Source organism: Acomys minous (assembly GCF_964271855.1).
Source record: "Acomys minous genome assembly, chromosome: 1".
NCBI classification, from domain to species: Eukaryota; Metazoa; Chordata; class Mammalia; order Rodentia; family Muridae; genus Acomys; species Acomys minous.
The window spans coordinates 22,365,128-22,383,646 of NC_140483.1; the positions used below are offsets into that span (position 1 = coordinate 22,365,128).

An 18,519-nucleotide genomic window follows, 5' to 3' on the forward strand; every position below is an offset into this window, starting at 1 on the left:
TAAGCATTCTGACCAAAACGTTTAATTAACAAAAAAATATTACAATAGCTGAGAAAATAATAATAACAACAACAATAAAAAGAAATCAGAAGTGGGAATCAGGGTAAAAAAAAATGCAGAGGCTTTAAGTTCCTACGAGACCAGCACCCCTGCTGAGCTGGCCTTAGCCCCACCCCCTTCTGAGTTTTCCTTGGCTGCTGGCTTCTCATCTTCCCCCATCAGACGAATGTTGTGCTTTTCCCGGAATTCATTGAGCTCTTTCCCCTTTGCCTGAAGCTGCTGTGACAGTGCCTCAGTGAGCTTCTGTATCTAAAGGGGGGGAAAAGAGGTTATAAAAAGGCTTTCAGGTCTGACCTGGAACGGAATATGGTTAGAGGAGGTGAAACAATACTTTTTGCTTGTTTTGTTTTTGTTTTTGTCTTTTGAGACACGGTTTCTTTTGCTGTCCTGGACTTGCTTGTAACCCAGGCTGGGCTTGAACTCACAGTGATCGCCTGCCTCTGCTTCCCAAGTGCTGGGATTAAAGGTGTGCACCACCACGCCCAGTTTAAGATAATACTTTTAACCTCACCTTTAGCCAAGAGTTAACAAAGCCCAAACTCTCAAGCGATTTCTTTCTCAAACACAGTGGCTTATACAAGGGAAACATCTGGGCTACTTACTTTTGTTATTGATTCTTTGACAGTTTCATAAAAGTATATGCTATATTCTGATCATACTTAGGCCCACCTCCTACCAACTCACCCTACAAGTTCCCCACCTCAGAATCATATTTCTCTGTTTTGTTGTGTGGCCCTTGGAGTTTAACCAGGACCACCCTTGGTCTGGAGAATGAGCGACTCACCAGAGTGCATCACTTAAGACAATGACCTCCCCCCCACACACAACCTTCAGTTGGCAACAGCTCCCCAGGGAGGGTGGGATGCTTGCTTTTAAATTAGTATTTATCATACTATGGATTCTTCTTTTAGGTCACATTAATTTTTTTTTAACCTATTGATTTATCCCAGGCTAGCTTCAAAGGCAAGACTCCCCTGCCTCATCATCTCAGCAAGTTACTCACCAATGTATGCCACCCGAGTCAGTACTCTTTCTCCCTTTAAAATGTCATTTGTGGTATCTTCAGGGGTCTGGCTAGGGATCCAGAGAGAGCCCAGGAAGCTTCATTTTACACTGGTTCTTGCTGGAGTCCATGTAGCTCAGTGGGAGAGCACTTAGCCCACTCTGCATAAGGCGCTGGGTTTGATGCCCAGATCGGCCAAACTAGTTCTTCAGGTGATTTAGATTCAGGTACCATGGACTCAGCTCTGCCCATTCCCCTCCCAACTCAACCACATCAAAGAGCCCATGGAGGGCTCACAGCCAACAACTCCTCACGTAAGGAGTTAGACTTCGTAACAGTAAAAAGGGCATAGGTTAACAGGCTATGTGCTATCCTCATGCATTTCTGCCTGGACTTTGTCCCCTCACATTCCCTACGTCCTTGTTCACCCCAACTTAACCTCTTGCTTGCCCAAACTCCTATTAAGGACTTCATGCTCACCTGTTCCTTGTTACCCTCCAAGGCGGGCAGCACCTCTTTGACAGTCCTCTCTACCAGCACACCTCCAACCATGCGGAAGCACTTGCGGGTTTCATCCACTTCCTTCAGCGTGTCGATCACTAGGCTAGGGATGGGGACAAGACAAGACCTCAACATTCAGTCCCCCTACTGCAACCCCCCCTCACAAAATGGCCCGTCCAACTATTCTGTAGTTGCTCTGCCACTTTCTGACCTGTGCTCATTCAGTTCCATCTCCAGCTCAGCTGCTTTGGCTGCCAGGCCCCTCTGTTCCTGCCGAAGGCGATTAAAGCCAGCAATTACCTAAGAGAGAAGAGATGAGACGGTGAAAAGACCAGAAAGTCAAGGCAGCGTGTGGGATGGCAAGTTACAAAAGGCAGTAGTGGGTACCTATCTTGGGAATGGAGTAGATACAGATTTGCAATTTCTTTGTCTGGAATTCTTTCCCCAGTAGGCACTTACGGAGTGCCTACATTCGTGAGACACTTACTAGGCACAGGAGGAGTTAGCAGTAGATCTGAATGTGAGAGATAAAGGGGTCAGGAGCTGCTGGGATTCTACATGAGACTTGCAGGCAAGGAGGGCTGTCTCCCTTCCCAATTTATTCATTTTTTTGTAGTATATGTTGTGAGTGTGATGTGGTGTCTGTTAGTATGTACGTATATGTACCATTTGTGTCTGGTGCGCAGAGACCAGAAGAAGGCATCAGATTCCCTGAAATTGGAGTTACAGATGGTTGGGAGTCACCATGTGGGTGCTGGAAGCTGAAAGTGGGTCTTATGCAAGACCTTTTTGTTGTTTTTTGAGACAGGGCTTCTCCGTGTCGCCTTAGCTATCCTGAACTCACTTTGTAGAGCAGGCTAGGCTTGAACTCATAGAGATCCGCCTGCCTCTGCCTCCTGAGTGCTGGGATTACAGGCCTGCACCACCACACCTGGCTAATCGGTTTATTTTTATTTATTTATTTACTTTCAGTTTTTCGGGACAGTTTCTATGTGTGTAGCCCAGGCTGTCCTGGAATCACTCTAGACAGGGCTTAGTCTCAAACTCACAGAGAGCTGCCTACCTGGGACTCCTGAGTGCTAGGATTAAAGGCATGCACTCACCACCACTACCCAAATGGTTTTTTAGAAGATTTATTATTATTACATATGCAGTGCTCTGCATGCATGTACACCTGCAGGCCAGAAGAGGGCATCAGATCCCATTAGAAATGCTGGTGAGCCACCATATGGTTGTCAGGAATTGAACTCAAGACCTCTGGATGAACAGTCAATACTCTTAATCTCTGAGCCATCTCTCCAGCCCCCAGACTTTTCAAAAGCTATATAAGTGTGTGTGTGTGTGTGTGTGTGTGTGTGTGTGTGTGTGTGTGTGTATGCATAAGTGCTGTAATCACAGAGACCAAAAAAGGATGATGGCTTCCCTGGAGCTGGAATTAAACCTGGCTCTTCTAGAAGAGCAGCTGTACTCTTACCCACCGAGCCAGCATCTTTCCAACCCTTGCCTTGAAGCTCTTTAACAACAGCTCAGGGCTGGGGACAGAACTCAGTGAGAGTGGCCTTAGCATGCAAGAGGCGTTGGGGTTCAACTCCCAGCACCACTTCCGACACCCAAAAGGAACTCTTACTTGGTGTAATAACCATCCCCACCCAATGTGGACTTGTTCCTCCTAACTTGGTAGGGTTTCTGTGGGGCTGCCAACCACAAACCCTTGCTCCTTGGCCCCAGAGGAACGCAACTCGCCATCTTTTCTTAGGTATTTGACAGACAAAGGAGCTCAGCGGCCTGTGTTCACAAAGAGCTGACCTTGCACTCCAGTCCCGGATTGCTTAAAGCTGCCCCAGTCCTTCAACTTTAGTCTAATTAGCCCTTTGTGCTCAATTTTAGCAAACTACCTGCTAATCTTCAAAAACACTCATTAAAACAGGCCTGGCTGCTCACACCTGTAATCTCAGCACCCCCAGGCCAGTCAGGGCTACACAATGACATCCTGCCTTGAAGAAATAATAATAATAAAAGACAAATTAAAAAACAAAATGAAGGAAGCTTGGCTAGTGCCTCTGGTCTATAATCTCAGGGCTGAGGCTGAGGCAGGAGGATCAAGAGTTCAAGGCCATCTGGGATACACAGAGGCCTGTCTTTTAAAAGGAGGAGGGGAAGGGTTCTGGGAGAGGACAGGATGGGAAGGGAAGATGAAGAAAGGTAGGCAAGAAAGAAATGTAAAGGTGGGAGGGGAAAACAAAGAAAAATAAATGCTGTGGCTAAACCAGATTCTAAATGTTCTCCCAGCACCAAATGACCCTCTCTTCTGGGTATGCCGTGCTGTACTCCCACCGATGTACTCAGCAAGAGCAACCTGTTTCCTTCACACACCCGCTCCACCACCCTAACCTGCAGTGCTCGAGGCCAGGCCAAGGGCCTAGAGTGATGCCAGCAGGCATCTCCCGGTGAGCTATCCCCAGCCCCCTACACTAAGTCATTCTAGTGTAATAGGAACTATTTTTTGTTGTTGTTGTTGCCTTTTAGGATATGAACGAAAATAAATCTACTGAAATGTGTGAATTATTCCCAGTTGTGGAAAAATTTAGCCACAAGTACAGTAAAAGTAAATGCACTGTCATCAGCTAATTGCAACGTAACTCTAAGTGAAATGCAAAGTAAGTCAGTTTTTAAGCAGACATCTTTGGGTCTCTAGGATAATGAAAGCAGTTCGTTCCATTCCCACTCCTCAGAATTCCACTGTTCCTTTTGTTGTGTTGTTGTTTTGTCAAGAGAAAGTGTTTGTGTGTGTGTGTGTGTGAGAGAGAGAGAGACAGAGAGAGAGACAGAGAGAGAGAGAGAGAGAGAGAGAGAGAGAGAGAGAGAGAGAGAGAGAGAGCGAGAGCGCGCACACCCACTTGGGGTTTATAGATTTTCACTGGAGCTCCATTCATGGGGTAGAGGCAGAAAGATCTCAAGTTCAAAGCCAGAGCCAGACTGGTAATCTGTATTCAAAGACTGTGCCTCAAAACAAAAACCCATGCACGCATACAAACACAAAGTTTTATTACAAAGCTGTGTTTGCTTCTCAGTTTCTTTCTTAACCTGGCTATCACCCAAATAATTGAAACTCTGTTATATTATTTTAATAAGCTTCACAACAGCCGAGCAGTTTTACTTTTTAAAAAATATTTATTTATTATGTATACAGTGCTCTGTTTGCATGTACACCTGCATGCCACAAGAGGGCATCAGACCATATTATAGATGGTTGTGAGCCACCATGTGGTTGCTGGGAATTGAACTCAGGACCTTTGGAAGAGCAGCCAGTGCTCTTGACCTCTGAGCCGTCTCTCCAGCCCTCTAAGCTAATAATGGCTTCCTCCCAGCATATATTCCATGAATAATAAGAATGAAAATAGTCCTATGTAGTCATAAGAAGTGATGGTGATTTAGAAAAGAATACATTATATTTTAATTAAATTGCATTATTTTTAGTTGGGGATAATTACATAGAATATGCTTTAATAGGGACTCTCAATATTGACTAGTCTATCCCTGTTTACACCAGACAATTTTTTGTTTTGTTTTTATTTTTGTTTTTTGAGACAGGGTTTCTCTGTGTAGGCCTGACTGACCTGGATTCCTTTAATACACCAGGCTGGCCTTGAACTCACAGACAACCACCTGCCTCTGTCTCCCCAGTGCTGAGATTAAAGGTGCACCACCATTCCCGGTTCCCACTGTTCCTTTCAAAATACTTTTCTACAGGCCTTTTCTCTATGGCTATATCTAATTATTCTCTTTTCTTTTTGTTCTTAAGTTGTCTGGTGTAGCTAGGTGTGGTGGTGCACACCTTTGGTCCCAGCAGTTGGGATGTAGAGGCAGGCAAATCTCTGAGTTCAAGGTCAGCTTGGTCTACAAAGCACATTTAAGGACAGCCAGGACTACACAGAGAAACCTGCCTACCCCCAACCCCCAGAAATAAAGGGATTTATTGATTTTGGGGACCAGAGAGATTGCTTACCAGTTAAGAGTACTTGATGTTTGGGGGCTGGAGAGATGGCTCAGTGGTTGAGAGTGCTACCTGCTCTTCCAAAGGTCCTGAGTTCAATTCCCAGAAACCACATGGTGGTTCACAACCATCTGTAATGAGATCTGATGCCCTCTTCTGGCCTACAGGTGTACATGCAAGCAGAACACTGTATACATAATAATAAATAAATAAATCTTTTTTAAAAAGTGTTTCTGCCCCCCCCCCTCCAAAAAAAGGACTTGATGTTTACCAGTATAACATGGTAACTTAAGACAGCCTGGAACTCTAGTTCTAGAGGATCTGATGCCCTCTTCTGGCCTCTGTGAGCACCAGGAATGCATGTGGTACACATACATCCACGCAGGCATTCATACACATAAGGCAAAGATGAAATCTAAAAAAAAGTCCAAACTTTATAGACTTACTTGGGTTTCAATCACAGTGCTGCCTTTATTATACACTGCTACCTGACTAAGCTACTTGTCTTTTTTTCCTACTTTTTCTATAAAATCTAAACAATACACAATAGGATAGTGTCGGAGCAGTACTGGCATTATGACTCATACAGTTTTTCCTTGTGCTGGCAATCTGTACACTGTACAGTACTTAGCAACATCACTACGCTACCCACTAAAACTAAACACATTTCAGGCACTGTGACTGTTTCCTAGGGACAAGTCACACTCAGTTGAGAGCCAACACCAACAAACACCACCGAGAGGCTGAGGTAACACTCAGGTGGCTGACTCAGGGTTAGTCCTCTACTCCTCTTAGGTTTCTAGGGTTTCCCAGAGAAGAGTTCTCCCTTCTCCTTTACCCCTATTTCCCCTTTCACCTCTCATTTCTACAGTGGGACCATGACTAAAGAGTCTGCTCATACCTTTTCTTCATTTTATTACCTACACTATTTCTGCACTCATGGGCCCAAGCCTTCTTCAGACTCACAGTTATCAGTTACAGGGGATTTTGGAACTTATTTTCAGCCAGTGAGATGACTCAGCAGCTATCTGCTCTTGCTGTCCAAGCCTGATGACTAGAATCAAATTCCCAGAATCCACGTAAAGGTGGAAGGTGAGAACCAGCCTTGCGCCAGCATGATAGCTCAGTAGGTAAAGACACTTGCTGCTAATCCTGACTATTTATGTTTGATTGACAACAGTCACGAAGTAGAAAAAAAGTACTAACTCTGGGAGAATTATCCTCTGACTGCTATATCAGTGCTGTGCACAAGGATGCACCCACATGCAATGGAAGTATATTAAAATGTTTTAAATAGACTGAGAAATAGGGCACTCCAAGGAAAGCACCAAACGAAGTCAGTTCATAACCACCAAGCCAGCAAGGAGTCCAATACACAGAGGACAAAGACTGAATCATGAAAGTGCAGGATAGAAGAACAAAAGATAACTAACGCAGACTATCAGTCCTTAAACTCAGACTGGTGGTCAGGCTTGTAACCCCAGCACTGGGGGGGGGGGGGGGGGCAGGGGCGGGGGCTAAGCCAGAAGGATCGGAAGCTCAAGGTCAGCTCCAGTTACATAGTGAATTCAAGACCAGACTGGGCTTCTTAAGGATCAGACAGACAAGCCCGGGCAGTGGCCAACACCTGTAATCTCAGCACTCAGGAGGCAGAGGCAGGGGGATCTCTGAGTTTGAAGCCAACCTGGTCTACAAATTGAGTACCAGAACAGCAAGAGCAAACAAAACAAAAAGTCAGACACAGACAGACAGACAGACAGACAGACAGACAGACACACACACACACACACACACACACACACACACACACACACCCTTCATCCATCCAACACAGTAAGTCAATAAACCCCAAATATGAAGAATGAAAAAACAAAATACCAATAATCCAACCAACCAGAAACACATTCAACAAAATTACAGTAATTAGCAAACCCGTATCAATAACCCTAAATATAAGTAGTCTTAACACTCCAATTAAAACATAAGACCAAGGCCTGGCATGGGGGCCCATGTCTTTACTCACAGGACTGGAGGCAGAGGCAGGCAACCTCTGTGAGTTCACAGTGAGCTCAAGGACAGGCAGAGCTACATAGTCAGACCCTATATCAAGAAGAAAAAAAAAGGGCCAGGCATGGTGGCACATGCCCTTAATCACAGCACTTGAGGCAGGTGGATCTTTGTGAGTTCCAGGCTAGCCTGGTCTACAAAGAGAGTCCAGGACAGCCAGGGTTCTGTGGAACAGAGAAACCCTGTCTCAGAGGGAAAAGAGGAGGAAGAGGTAGAAGAGGAGGGAGGGAAGAGAACCAGATGACCAGGTCATAAACAGTATCCAAATATGTTGTTTCCAAGAAACACACCACCCAGGTTAAAGACAATCTAAGAAGCCTTAACTAAAAAGAAGAGAGAGAAATGGCCCAGTGCCTAAAAGTACTGGCTGCAGCCAGGCATGGAGGCACATGCTTTTAAACCCAGCACTGGGGAGGCAGAGGCAGGCGGATCGTTGTATGTTCGAGGCCAGCCTGGTCTACAAAAGCCAGTCCAAGACACCCAAGGTTACACAGAGAAACCCTGTCTCAAAAAAAGCACTGCCTGCTTGTTTAGAGGACCCAGCTTCAATTTCCAGCATCCACAGGGCTGCTGACACCTCTGTGTAACTCCAGCTCCAGGGTTTCTAATGTCACATAGACATACATGCAGGCAAAACACCAATGGACATAAAAACAAATTTAAAGAAAATAGAGCCTAAAAGCTTAGAAAATTCACAGCATGGCTGTATGCAAAGTGAAGATAGGTTCAAGACAGTGACCAGGCCAGCAAGATGGCCCAGCTGGTACAGGCACTTGTGCCCAACCCTGGCTACCTGAGTTTGATCCCAGGACTGATTCAGTGGAAGGAAAGAACCAGTTCCTGCAAACTGTCCCTCTGGTTCTCATTTTGGAGATCTTGGAGGCTGGTCCTCCAATTGTCGAAGCAAAAGCTAGGGTCTTGAGGGCAGAAAGAACTCCGTCAATGCGCTCCTCACATCCCAGCATGCTCCAGGTATTTACAGCGTGTACTGCCGTCAGGAAGAAGAACATTAGCAGTAGCCTGTGCTAGTGTCCGTCTCCTCATGGTGCTCTTTTTTTTTTTTTTAAATGTATGAGTGCTCTATCTGTATGTACACCTGAATGCCAGAAGAGGGCATCAGATCCCATTATAGATGGCTGTGAGCCACCATTTGGTTGCTGGGAATTGAATTCAGGACTTCTTAGAAGAACTGACAGTGCTCTTAACCGCTGAGCCATCTCTCCAGCCCCCATCATGGTGCTAATTCTGCAAGCAAGCAGAGTGTTAAGAGCTATGGAGAAACGGCTTCCTCTACCAAAACTTCAAAAGATGCACTGGGCTGTTGGAGGCTGGGTGGGAGTGTCCAGGCAGAAACCTAAGGTAGAAATAGGAACCGTCACAAGAGAATCCTCACTGGAACAGTCCCTAGTGAAGGCCAGGAAGCTGCCAAGTTCCCTAATAGCACAGCAGCTGTTAGCGTACACCAGCTGCCTGGGAAATGCAGCCCGCTAGCCCAAGAGCATGAAGCATGGACAGAGCCCAGCACACCCACAGATATGGAGCTGCCCCACAGGTTAGAGGCCCAGTCCCTGCCCCAGAGTCTCCAAATGACTTAGAGAGAATTGTTACAGAATTGTAGGATGCCTACCCTCTTGGAGTCAGACCTAAGGCGTGTCTGTCAGGCCTCCTTCTGCCTTTACTTCTTTAGAAAGGGAAGGTCTACCCTTGCCTGCCTCTGCATCACACACTGGAAGTGGATATGCTCACAAAGGACCCTGGGATTCTGCGTTAGTATTACAACAATTTAAGACTCTGGTGACCACTGGGACAGAAAATATTATTTTGCATTGTATGGCATGAGTTTTGTGGGGAGGGGATATAATGCTATGTTCGAGTAGGCTTTTTCCTCTATAAAAACACATGTTGAACTTGACAAATGACAGGGATTTTTCTTGTCTTTTTTGAGACAGAATCCCATGTAACTCACACTGGCCTCAAATTTGCTTGGCCTCAAACTTGAAGTCCTAATCTTGACTCTACGTCTTCTCCAAATACAGGGACATCACAACTTACTTTGTAGCAAGACTTTTACTTTTTTTTAAAAGCTTACTATTATACGTGTGTAGATAATATGTATGTATGAGTGTGTGTCATGGCACACATGTGGAGGTCAGGAGTTGGTTTTCTCCTTCTACCTTTAATGGATCCTGGGAATGAAGCAGGCCAGCAGGCCTTCAACCCCTGTATCATCTTGCTGGCCCTATGGAAGAACTCTTTTCTCCATTTTGAGTGAGTTGCAGGCAGAGGCCCAAGGCTGAGGACAAAAGAAGAAACCATCCATCACTCTCCCATTTGACGAACTGAAGCAAACTTTTCGGGACTAGTTTTGTTAATGGCGTGTTCAGGGGATTCCCTACCCTGCCTTTCAGGGCTGGAATTACATCTATGTGAACTTCTGAGGATTCAAGCTACCTCCCTCACACTTTAACCATGGAGCTACCCCTAGGCCCTGTGGCAGAACACTTATTTATTTAGTGGCAGGGCCTCACTCCCTATGTAACCTTTACTGGCCTGAAATACACCTTGTAGACCAGGCTGGCCTCCAAGTCAGAGCTCTGCCTGCTCCTGCCTCCTGTGTGCCACCATCCCCGCCAGCGGCAGAGCGTTGGAAGGGTGTGTGGATGACAGGACTTTCCTTGCAGCAGCAGGCTAGTTTTCAGGAAAGCAGCGTTTGGTAAAGTTAGGCTGCTCCTCGCGCTCATTCACCCTTTCCCTGCTTGCACTATGATGAGCTTGCCAATGTGCTGCTATGGCTATGGAATTCTCAGCCTCCAGAAACTTGAGACAAAAAAACCCCAAAACCAAAAACCTTTCATTTGTAAATTTCCCAGGCTCTCCATATACACATACAAAAGAATGAACTGGGAGACTATCAGAAGACATAGTCCAAAATGTAATATTTTTGTATAGTAAGATTATTTCCTATTTGGACATTTTGCTATGTTTTATACACTTCTGAAGAGATAAACATGTTTTTATGTTGGTCCCAAGTGTGGGATGGGGAACAGACTAGTGAGAGAGCAGGATGTTTATCCCCTCAGAAGTCAAGCCATTTAGTGGGGGCGCTTGGATGTTGCCAGCTGAAAACATCCTAGTAGAGACTCTGAGAGGAGATAAATATGTAAGTCCAAAACAAGAGGCTTGAGAGAGAGGACTTGAGGTTGTTTTGGTTGTTCGTCACCACTTCAAGAGACGCTCCTAGAGAGACCTGCTCCAGGGAAAGCTTCAAGGCTTTGGACTCCAGCTGAGGCTTCTGTAGGCTTAATTTTCTTAACCAATATATTTTATTAACAACTTAGTGACTGAGCATATGTCACTCATAACCCGACTAACCAAAACAATAGGAAAAGAGGATTAAGGAACACAATAACAAAACCATAAGGATATCAGTTCCGAGAACAATTCTCCTGGTGTAATCAGCAGGATTTCTTCTGCTGGAACCTTGAGTAACCAGAACCCCAAACCTCAGCAGGAGACGCAGCCCGAAGCCTTCCCTTGAGTGTTTCTCTCTAGGCGCATCTTAAAGTGCAGCCAAAACTATCCCAAGTCTCCAAAAAGCCCCGCCTCCAGTTCTGGGCTCATTTATATATCTCCTCCCAGAGTCTGTTCACGGGATCTTTTCAGCTGGCAACAATTAAGCTCCTGCTCGAGGTGGTTGCTCTTCTTCTAGTGAATTAACCTCACCTGTTCTCTCACGAGACCGTTCCAATCCTGCACTTGGGATCCTAAAGAACAGGTTTATCTCTCCTTCAGGCTTCAGGTTCCGGTTGCTCCAGGTTTCAACAGCAACTTTGGTGGGATTGCTGGTTTGCTGAGGTCCTGCTAACTATGCCAGAAGAATTGTTCCTTGGAACTAATATCATTAAGGTTTCATTATTGTGTTCTTTAATCTCCTTTTCCTATTGTTTGGGTTAGTCGAGTTGTAAAGGAAGTAGGCTCCTTTAATAAGTTCATAATAAAATACAGTTGTTAAGAACATTGAGCCTACACACTTCCTACAGTAAATGTATTACTTTATAGAGTAAGCTAGTAGTAAAATGTATGTTTTTATGATTTCTCTATACTTGCATTAAGAATGTCTCAAATTCGGGGAGCTAGGGAGATGGTTCAGCAGCACGTGCTGCTCTTTCAAAGGACAAACTCATAACTTCGTACCAGGGGATCTGATGCTCTGACCTGCACAGTCAGAGGCCACCAGGCACGAATATGGCACACACATACGTGCAAACACTGCTCCAGGTGCGATGGTGCCCCGAGGCGGCCAGAACAGGAAGAAAGCCACAAATCCATCATAGTCTGCACAGCAAGTTCCAGGCTAGCCAGGGCCACACAGGGAGATGCTATCTCAAACAGATAAAACCACAACAACAAACCAATAAACAATAATAGAAATAAAACAAGCGCCTAGCATAATACCTACTCCTCTTTCCCTTGTGAAAGACACATTTGGCTCGAACTGTTTCCGTGATGAACACTTTTATTGGGATGGAGAGAAAGTTCCACAGGTAAAAAGCCCAAGAACCTGAGTTTATCCCCAGAACACACTTAGGTAGTCCACAAAGAAAGTTCCAGGACAGCCAGGGCTATTACACAGAGAAACCCTGTCTTGAAAAAACCAACAAACAAAACAAAACCAAAACAAACAAGGCAGGCAGGCATAGTATTGAGGCATGAGCCAATGGAATGCTAGTGAACTTCAATTTTGAGGCACATTTGTTATCCCAGGGAAGGCACAGGGAGGGCCTACGGATTCTCTGGCTAGCCACCCTAACCTAGCTGGTGAGTTGTAGGCCAAATGAACACACCTGTCTCAAACAACAACCAATTGGACAGTGCACAAGGAAAGATACCCGTGACACCTGACGCCATCTGTGCTCTAGCCTGCGACATGTGCACATGGATGCATTCAATTTCCTTGAGGATTTTTCTCTACCACCCCTTGAGTAATGGTAATTACATCCCTTTCCCACTTTTTTTTACTCATCGACAGTGCCATTATCCATCAGAGACAGAAGCCCTGTAGCCCTCTTCAAAGTGTTGCAATACATCTTTGCTAAATCCACTACCATTTCCAATGCCAGGCAGTTCACGTCTTGTTGCTTTTGAACACATTATTTCTAATAAAAAAAATCTTTCTATGGGTCTGGAGAGGTGGCTCAGTGGTTAAGAGCACTGGCTGTTTTTCCAAAGAACCTGTGTTCAATTCCCAGCACCACATGGCAGCTCACAACTGTAATTTCGGTTCCAGGGGAATCTGACACCCTCACATGGATATACATGCAGAAATAACACAGATGGGCATAAAAAACAAAGCAAAACTTCACTTGACTAACTTTCCTCATCCTTTACAATGAAGCTGAAGTTTATCCTCTAGAAAATAAAAGCAAATTAGCATTTATCTATAAGGACTGTCCAGATCATGTGCATGTGTGTCTGTGTGAGAGCATGTGCACTCGAGTGCAGTTGCCTTGGAGGCCAGAACAGCACACTGGATCCCCTTGAGCTAAGTTATAGGGAACTATGAGCCAACCAAGATGGGGGGGGGAGAGGAGGGCACGGGTGGGGTACAGACCAAATTTAGGACACTGCAAAAGTCATCTCTCCAGCCCTAACTAGCATTTATTAAACACATCCTGTGTTCTCTGGATTTTAGACATGGTGGAAAAAGGAATCACGTCAATTTTCTTGCTTAGTGCTCTAAACAGTTATGAGACAGGAACCACTGTGTTTTTACAGATAGAGGAGGATAAAAAGTAATGGGAGAAATCACATATAAACAAAAATTACACTCCAAACACAGGTCTATCTGACTCTAGGGCAGAAGACCATCACCACCGCCCAATCATCCCAGCTTCCCTTTTCGCCTTACCTGCCAAGTCCTAAACCTACATTACTTCGGAATCTCTTTCCAAACTGTGGCAAAAAAAAAAAGTTCTTTATATGCAAAAGTTTTTAGTGTAGGGGCTGGAGAAATGGCTCAGTGCAAGAACACTTCCTCCTTTCACAGAGGACCTGGGTTTGGTTCCAGGACACACACAGTAGCTAACAACCAGCGTCAGAGACCAACTTGTCTTCTCACCTCCATGGGCTCCGCACACATGTGGTGCACACATACATTCAGACACGCAAACATACACAGAATAAATATTTTAAAGTCTCACTGTTCTACTTGCCTTTCTGCCTGGCTTGTTTGTTTGTGACACTGTTTCGCTATGTAGCCCAGGCTAGCCTAGAACTGACAGGGTAACCCAGAGGGATTACAGTAGCTGCTTTTTTATAAGCTAATGAGTCTTTGACCAAGTTTAAGACAAGGTCGGCTTCATTTAGCCACTTCTCTATGTTGAGGAGAGCCTAATACAAGGCAGACCCTCAAAAAGTTTAAGGGTGCCCTCCCCCTTTTCTCACTATGTCAGAGGCTACCTCTTCCATTCTTAAATTTCACTACACTTTACTCTTAGAACACTTACTTACTTTCTTTCTTTCCGAGACAGGGTTTCTCTGTGTAGCCTTGCTTAAATCTTGGACCCACTTTGTAGACCAGGCTGGCCTCTCACGAAGATCTGCCTGCCTCTACCTCCCAGGTGCTGGGATTAAAAGCGTGCGCCACCACCACCCAACAGAACACTTATTTTCTAACTCAGTAGAACTATGAAAATCCTTTTTCTTCCCCCAACAGACTATGCTCTTTGATAAGGCGTATTTTTTGGTTTTTTGAGACAGAGTTTTTGTTTAGCCCTGGCTGTCCTGGACTTGGTTAGCAGCTGAAGCTGGCCTTGAACTCACAGAAATCCACCTGCCTCTGCCTTTCAAGTGCTGAGATTAAAGGCGTGCACCACCATACCTGGCTCCACAGGGCAGGCTTTTAAATCTTTATGCTGATACTTTTACCTGTACTAACTGTTCAACACCTGATAAATGTATTTATGATTAAAAGAACTGCTCAAGAGGCCGGGCGTGGTGGCGCATGCCCTTAATCCCAGCACTCGGGAGGCAGAGGCAGGCGGATCGCTGTGAGTTCGAGGTCAGCCTGGTCTACAAAGTGAGTCCACGACAGCCACGGCTAACCCAGAGAGACCCTGTCTCAAAAACAAAACAAAACAAAACAAAACAAAAAAACTGCTCAACACACACATATTCCCAACCCTTTGGCCTCTAACCCGGGTGGTATCAGACACCTCAGATTCCACACCTCAGGGCTTTCCCACTTGACCTACTACAGCCCTAGCCTCTACTACTTTATTTCAATTGTGCAATTTTTCTTCTAATATCGATTAAACATTAGTCTCAGCCGGGCATGGTGGCGCACGCCTTTAATCCCAGCACTTGGGAAGCAGAGGCAGGCGGATTGCTGTGAGATCAAGGCCAGCCTGGACTACAAAGCGAGTCTAGGACAGCCAAGACTACACAGAGAAACCTGTCTCTAAAAAAAAAAAACAACAACAACAACAACAACAACAAAAAAAACATTAGTCTTGATTAACAAATCACAGTTCCCATACCACAAATACCTTTCTGACTAATTTGTCAGATGTATCTCAATGTTGTGAGGGGCAGGAGAAGCAAATTTGAGTTAGAAAAGGGTTTCTGGTCTCTTCTGAAAAGTCAAAACAGGGAACGAGTTCAAGGCCAGCCTGGGCTACTTTAGTAAGTCCATTTCTCAAAAGACCAAACAACCCGGAGCCGGAAGTAGTGGAGCACACCTTTAACCCAGCACTCTCGGAGACAAGAGGCAAGCAGATCTCTGAGTTCCAGTCCAGCTTGGTCTCCATGGTGAATTCCATAAAAGCCACACTGGGCGACCGTATCGTAAGCCTCATCCCCAACCCCAAGACCAAACAAACAAACAAAAACCAAAGCACAAAGCCAATCTACTAAAGACTCCCTTGTCAAAATAGTTACAGAACACTACATTGTTCGGGTCTGAGTCACGTGCCTCTGCAGCGTGTCCGCGATGGTTTTAGAGTCACAGCCTAAACAACCAATTTATTAACTAATAACTCTCTGGCATTCGTTATTCTAGACGCCGTGCCAAACCATACAGTCTTCAGGATACCTCGGAGACGACCCACTTCCTCAGAGACCTGGACACCCTCCCAGATGCCGCACCTCAGGGCTTTCTCACTCGGCTCACCCACCCACCTAACTCACGCCCTAGGAGGAATCCTGGTCACCTCCAAAGAACGCCCCCTCTGCCCTGTGCGTGACCACGGCGAACGTGGAAAGGGCTAACGGCTCTTACAAGCCACACACCCTGATTCTCGCACGAACTCGACACCGACCCAGGCGCCCTCAAGAGCTCGCGGCTCCTCACCTGTTCGGCCGACACCGCCCCCTTCCCCGTGCCGCTCCCGCTGCTCTTGCCCACACGACCGCTGCTGTCCGCCATTTTCGCCACCTGCAAGCTTTCCGGCCTGCGCACTCCCATTGCGTCACATCCTGCCTGGTAGTTACCGCCCACTTGCCCCTGCGCTTCTGGCTCCTGGCAGCTCCTCAGATCCGACCCCGTGAATGGTTTTGGCTGTGTCTTCATGTAGGACCTACTCCCCAACCCTGCCCGCTGCGGTGAATTCCACCTGCGATGCTTTTAACTTGTGCAACAGAGCTTCTTGGCCCCCAGGGGAGATGCGGGGAAGGACGCGATAATCAGAGGGCGGGGGCTCGGGTTGGGATCTGGTCCTGTGCCCCCTACCCACCACGAGATGGAGGAGACCTAGGGAGGGTGAACTTTTCTTCTGAGATTCTGGGGTAAGGGGAAAGATATATGTTGAGTCTATAAAGCTGTGCAGGTGGCACAGCCCAGAAGAGAGAATTGGGGAAACGAGGAAGGTTCCAGGAGATGACTTGAACAGCGGAACGTTTGACAGAGGAAAAGGGCTTCAGTTTTAATGTGAGATCACTGGAAGTTGAGGTATTAAGGCACGAATCATAGTCACCTCTCCCATTTTCCCATTTTCTGATCTCTTTCCATAGGTACTAATAGTAAAAAGTGTTTTGGAAGCCTTGGGGGAGGGGATTACCAGCCAGGCCTGGAAGTGGCAGAGAATTCTAGAAACTTAATGCTTGAAGGAGGCTTAGGTTTCCTGATTTCTCACCTTCTTCAGGCTGAGCTTCGTCACCAGGCCTCCTCGCCAACTCCTGTCCCTTCTGTGTACCGGACACCGATTGCCTCAAATCTCTGTACTTTGTACTCAGCCCAGGTAACGTGGTTTGTTATGTTCTCTGCTTGGCACCATAGCTGCACAATCCGTGTTTATTAACTACAGAGTGGGAGACAAAGGTGCCTGCATCCACCAAACATTTAATGAGTGGAACTCCAGCAACTCTAGGGTTATGCTGTGTAAGAATGGAAACAAGTAATCCCAGGACTTGGGAAACGAGCAGGAGGCTCGATCAGAAGTTCAAGGTCATCCTCAGCTACATAACAAGGCCTGCCTGGGCTACAAAAGGGCATTGTTTCAAAAAAGAGAGAAAAAAGTCTAGGTTTCTGGCCCCACCCCGACTTGAGCCTCTGAGTTTCTCCATGCTGGCAAATCTGAGAATACTGTTTGTACCATTCCCAGGCCCAGAGCCATGGTGGAATCCTCAACAACTTCCTGGGAGCTGCCCCTGGTGGCTGTGTGCCAAGTAACATCAACACCAAACAAGCAGGAGAACTTTAAAACATGTGCTGAGCTGGTTCTAGAAGCTGCCAGACTGGGTGCTTGCCTGGCTTTTCTGCCTGAGGCATTTGACTTTATTGCCCGAAATCCTGCCGAGACTCTACTGCTGTCAGAACCATTGGATGGGGACCTTTTGGGACGATATAGCCAGCTTGCCAGGTACAAGGGTGGAAGGGAGGTGGAGTCTCCCTTGGGCAGTGTTCCTGGATTGCCACATAGAAGGGCTAGAGCACCAAGAGTTGTCAGTGTCTCCTGCCTCCCCCCCCCCCACCCCCCAGGGAATGTGGAATCTGGCTGTCCTTGGGTGGTTTCCATGAGCGTGGCCAAGACTGGGAGCAGACACAGAAAATCTACAATTGTCATGTGCTTCTGAACAACAAAGGTGAGACGCCATAGCCCTCAGCTTGCCCCTTTCCAGGCTTTCCCCCTTCCTTCAACCCCGTTCCTTCAGCATTATTTTGTTTTTTTGAGACAGGGTTTCACTTTGTAGCCTTGCCTGTTTTGGACTCGATTTGTAGACCAGGCTGGCCTACAGAAATCACAGAGATCCACCTGCCTCTGCCTCTGCCTCCCAGAGTGCTAGGATTTTACAGGCGTGCGCCACCGTGCCCGGCTTACAGCATTATTACCTCAACTGCTTGACTTTCGGGTTTTTATTGGTTACTCTTTGGGGAGAAGCGCTTGTGCCTGCACTGAGTGTTTGCTCTTTACCTCTGCTCTAGGATTAGTAGTGGCCAGTTACAGGAAGACACATCTGTGTGATGTAGAGATCCCGGGTCAGGGGCCTATGAGAGAAAGCAACTCTACCATGCCTGGAAAAGCTCTTGAGCCACCCGTCAGCACACCGGCAGGCAAGGTGGGAGTTTGAAAAGGAAATAGGAATGCCCTGAAAGAGTGCTAACATCCGTCTCTGGCCTAGGATAATGAAAGTACTAGATGTTACGATGAACGGGACAGGGGACGTGAGCGGGTTGTTTCTCATTTCAGATCGGTCTAGCCATCTGTTACGACATGCGGTTCCCTGAACTCTCTCTGAAATTGGCTCAAGCTGGGGCAGAAATACTTACTTACCCTTCAGCCTTTGGATCTGTTACAGGCCCAGCCCACTGGGAGGTGAGAGAATACCTCTTCATTGACTTTTAATTCTCAGCAGCGGGCATAGGGCGGCACAAACCTAAATCCTAAGCACTAGAGGA

At 46.3% G+C, this 18,519-nt stretch overlaps 2 protein-coding genes across 5 annotated transcripts in view; one reads left to right on the forward strand and one right to left on the reverse strand.

Moving 5' to 3' along the window:
• Positions 1 to 16,877, reverse strand: PFDN2 (prefoldin subunit 2). Of its 2 annotated transcripts, none has more exons than XM_084782693.1 (4): positions 16,757 to 16,877; positions 1,776 to 1,864; positions 1,544 to 1,667; positions 1 to 309 (listed from the first exon to the last, which is right to left on the reverse strand). In XM_084782693.1, exons 2-4 carry the CDS (start codon positions 1,793 to 1,795, stop codon positions 133 to 135), a joined length of 321 nt encoding a protein of 106 aa, XP_084638819.1. In that variant the 5' UTR covers positions 1,796 to 1,864; positions 16,757 to 16,877; the 3' UTR covers positions 1 to 132. The 2 variants fall into 2 exon arrangements, with proteins under 2 accessions (XP_084638819.1, XP_084638818.1); XM_084782692.1 differs by lacking the exon at positions 16,757 to 16,877 and adding an exon at positions 15,976 to 16,087.
• The window catches only part of NIT1 (nitrilase 1), a 3,578-nt gene continuing 1,158 nt past the window's right edge, over positions 16,100 to 18,519 (forward strand). Inside the window, exons 1-7 of one of the 3 annotated variants that reach the window (XM_084782472.1) lie at positions 16,100 to 16,226; positions 16,451 to 16,551; positions 16,766 to 16,861; positions 17,225 to 17,482; positions 17,602 to 17,705; positions 18,046 to 18,179; positions 18,311 to 18,436. In XM_084782472.1, the coding sequence (XP_084638598.1) occupies positions 16,550 to 16,551; positions 16,766 to 16,861; positions 17,225 to 17,482; positions 17,602 to 17,705; positions 18,046 to 18,179; positions 18,311 to 18,436 (720 nt within the window). In that variant the 5' untranslated portion in view covers positions 16,100 to 16,226; positions 16,451 to 16,549. The other 2 variants (XM_084782471.1, XM_084782470.1) reach the window with 2 other exon arrangements.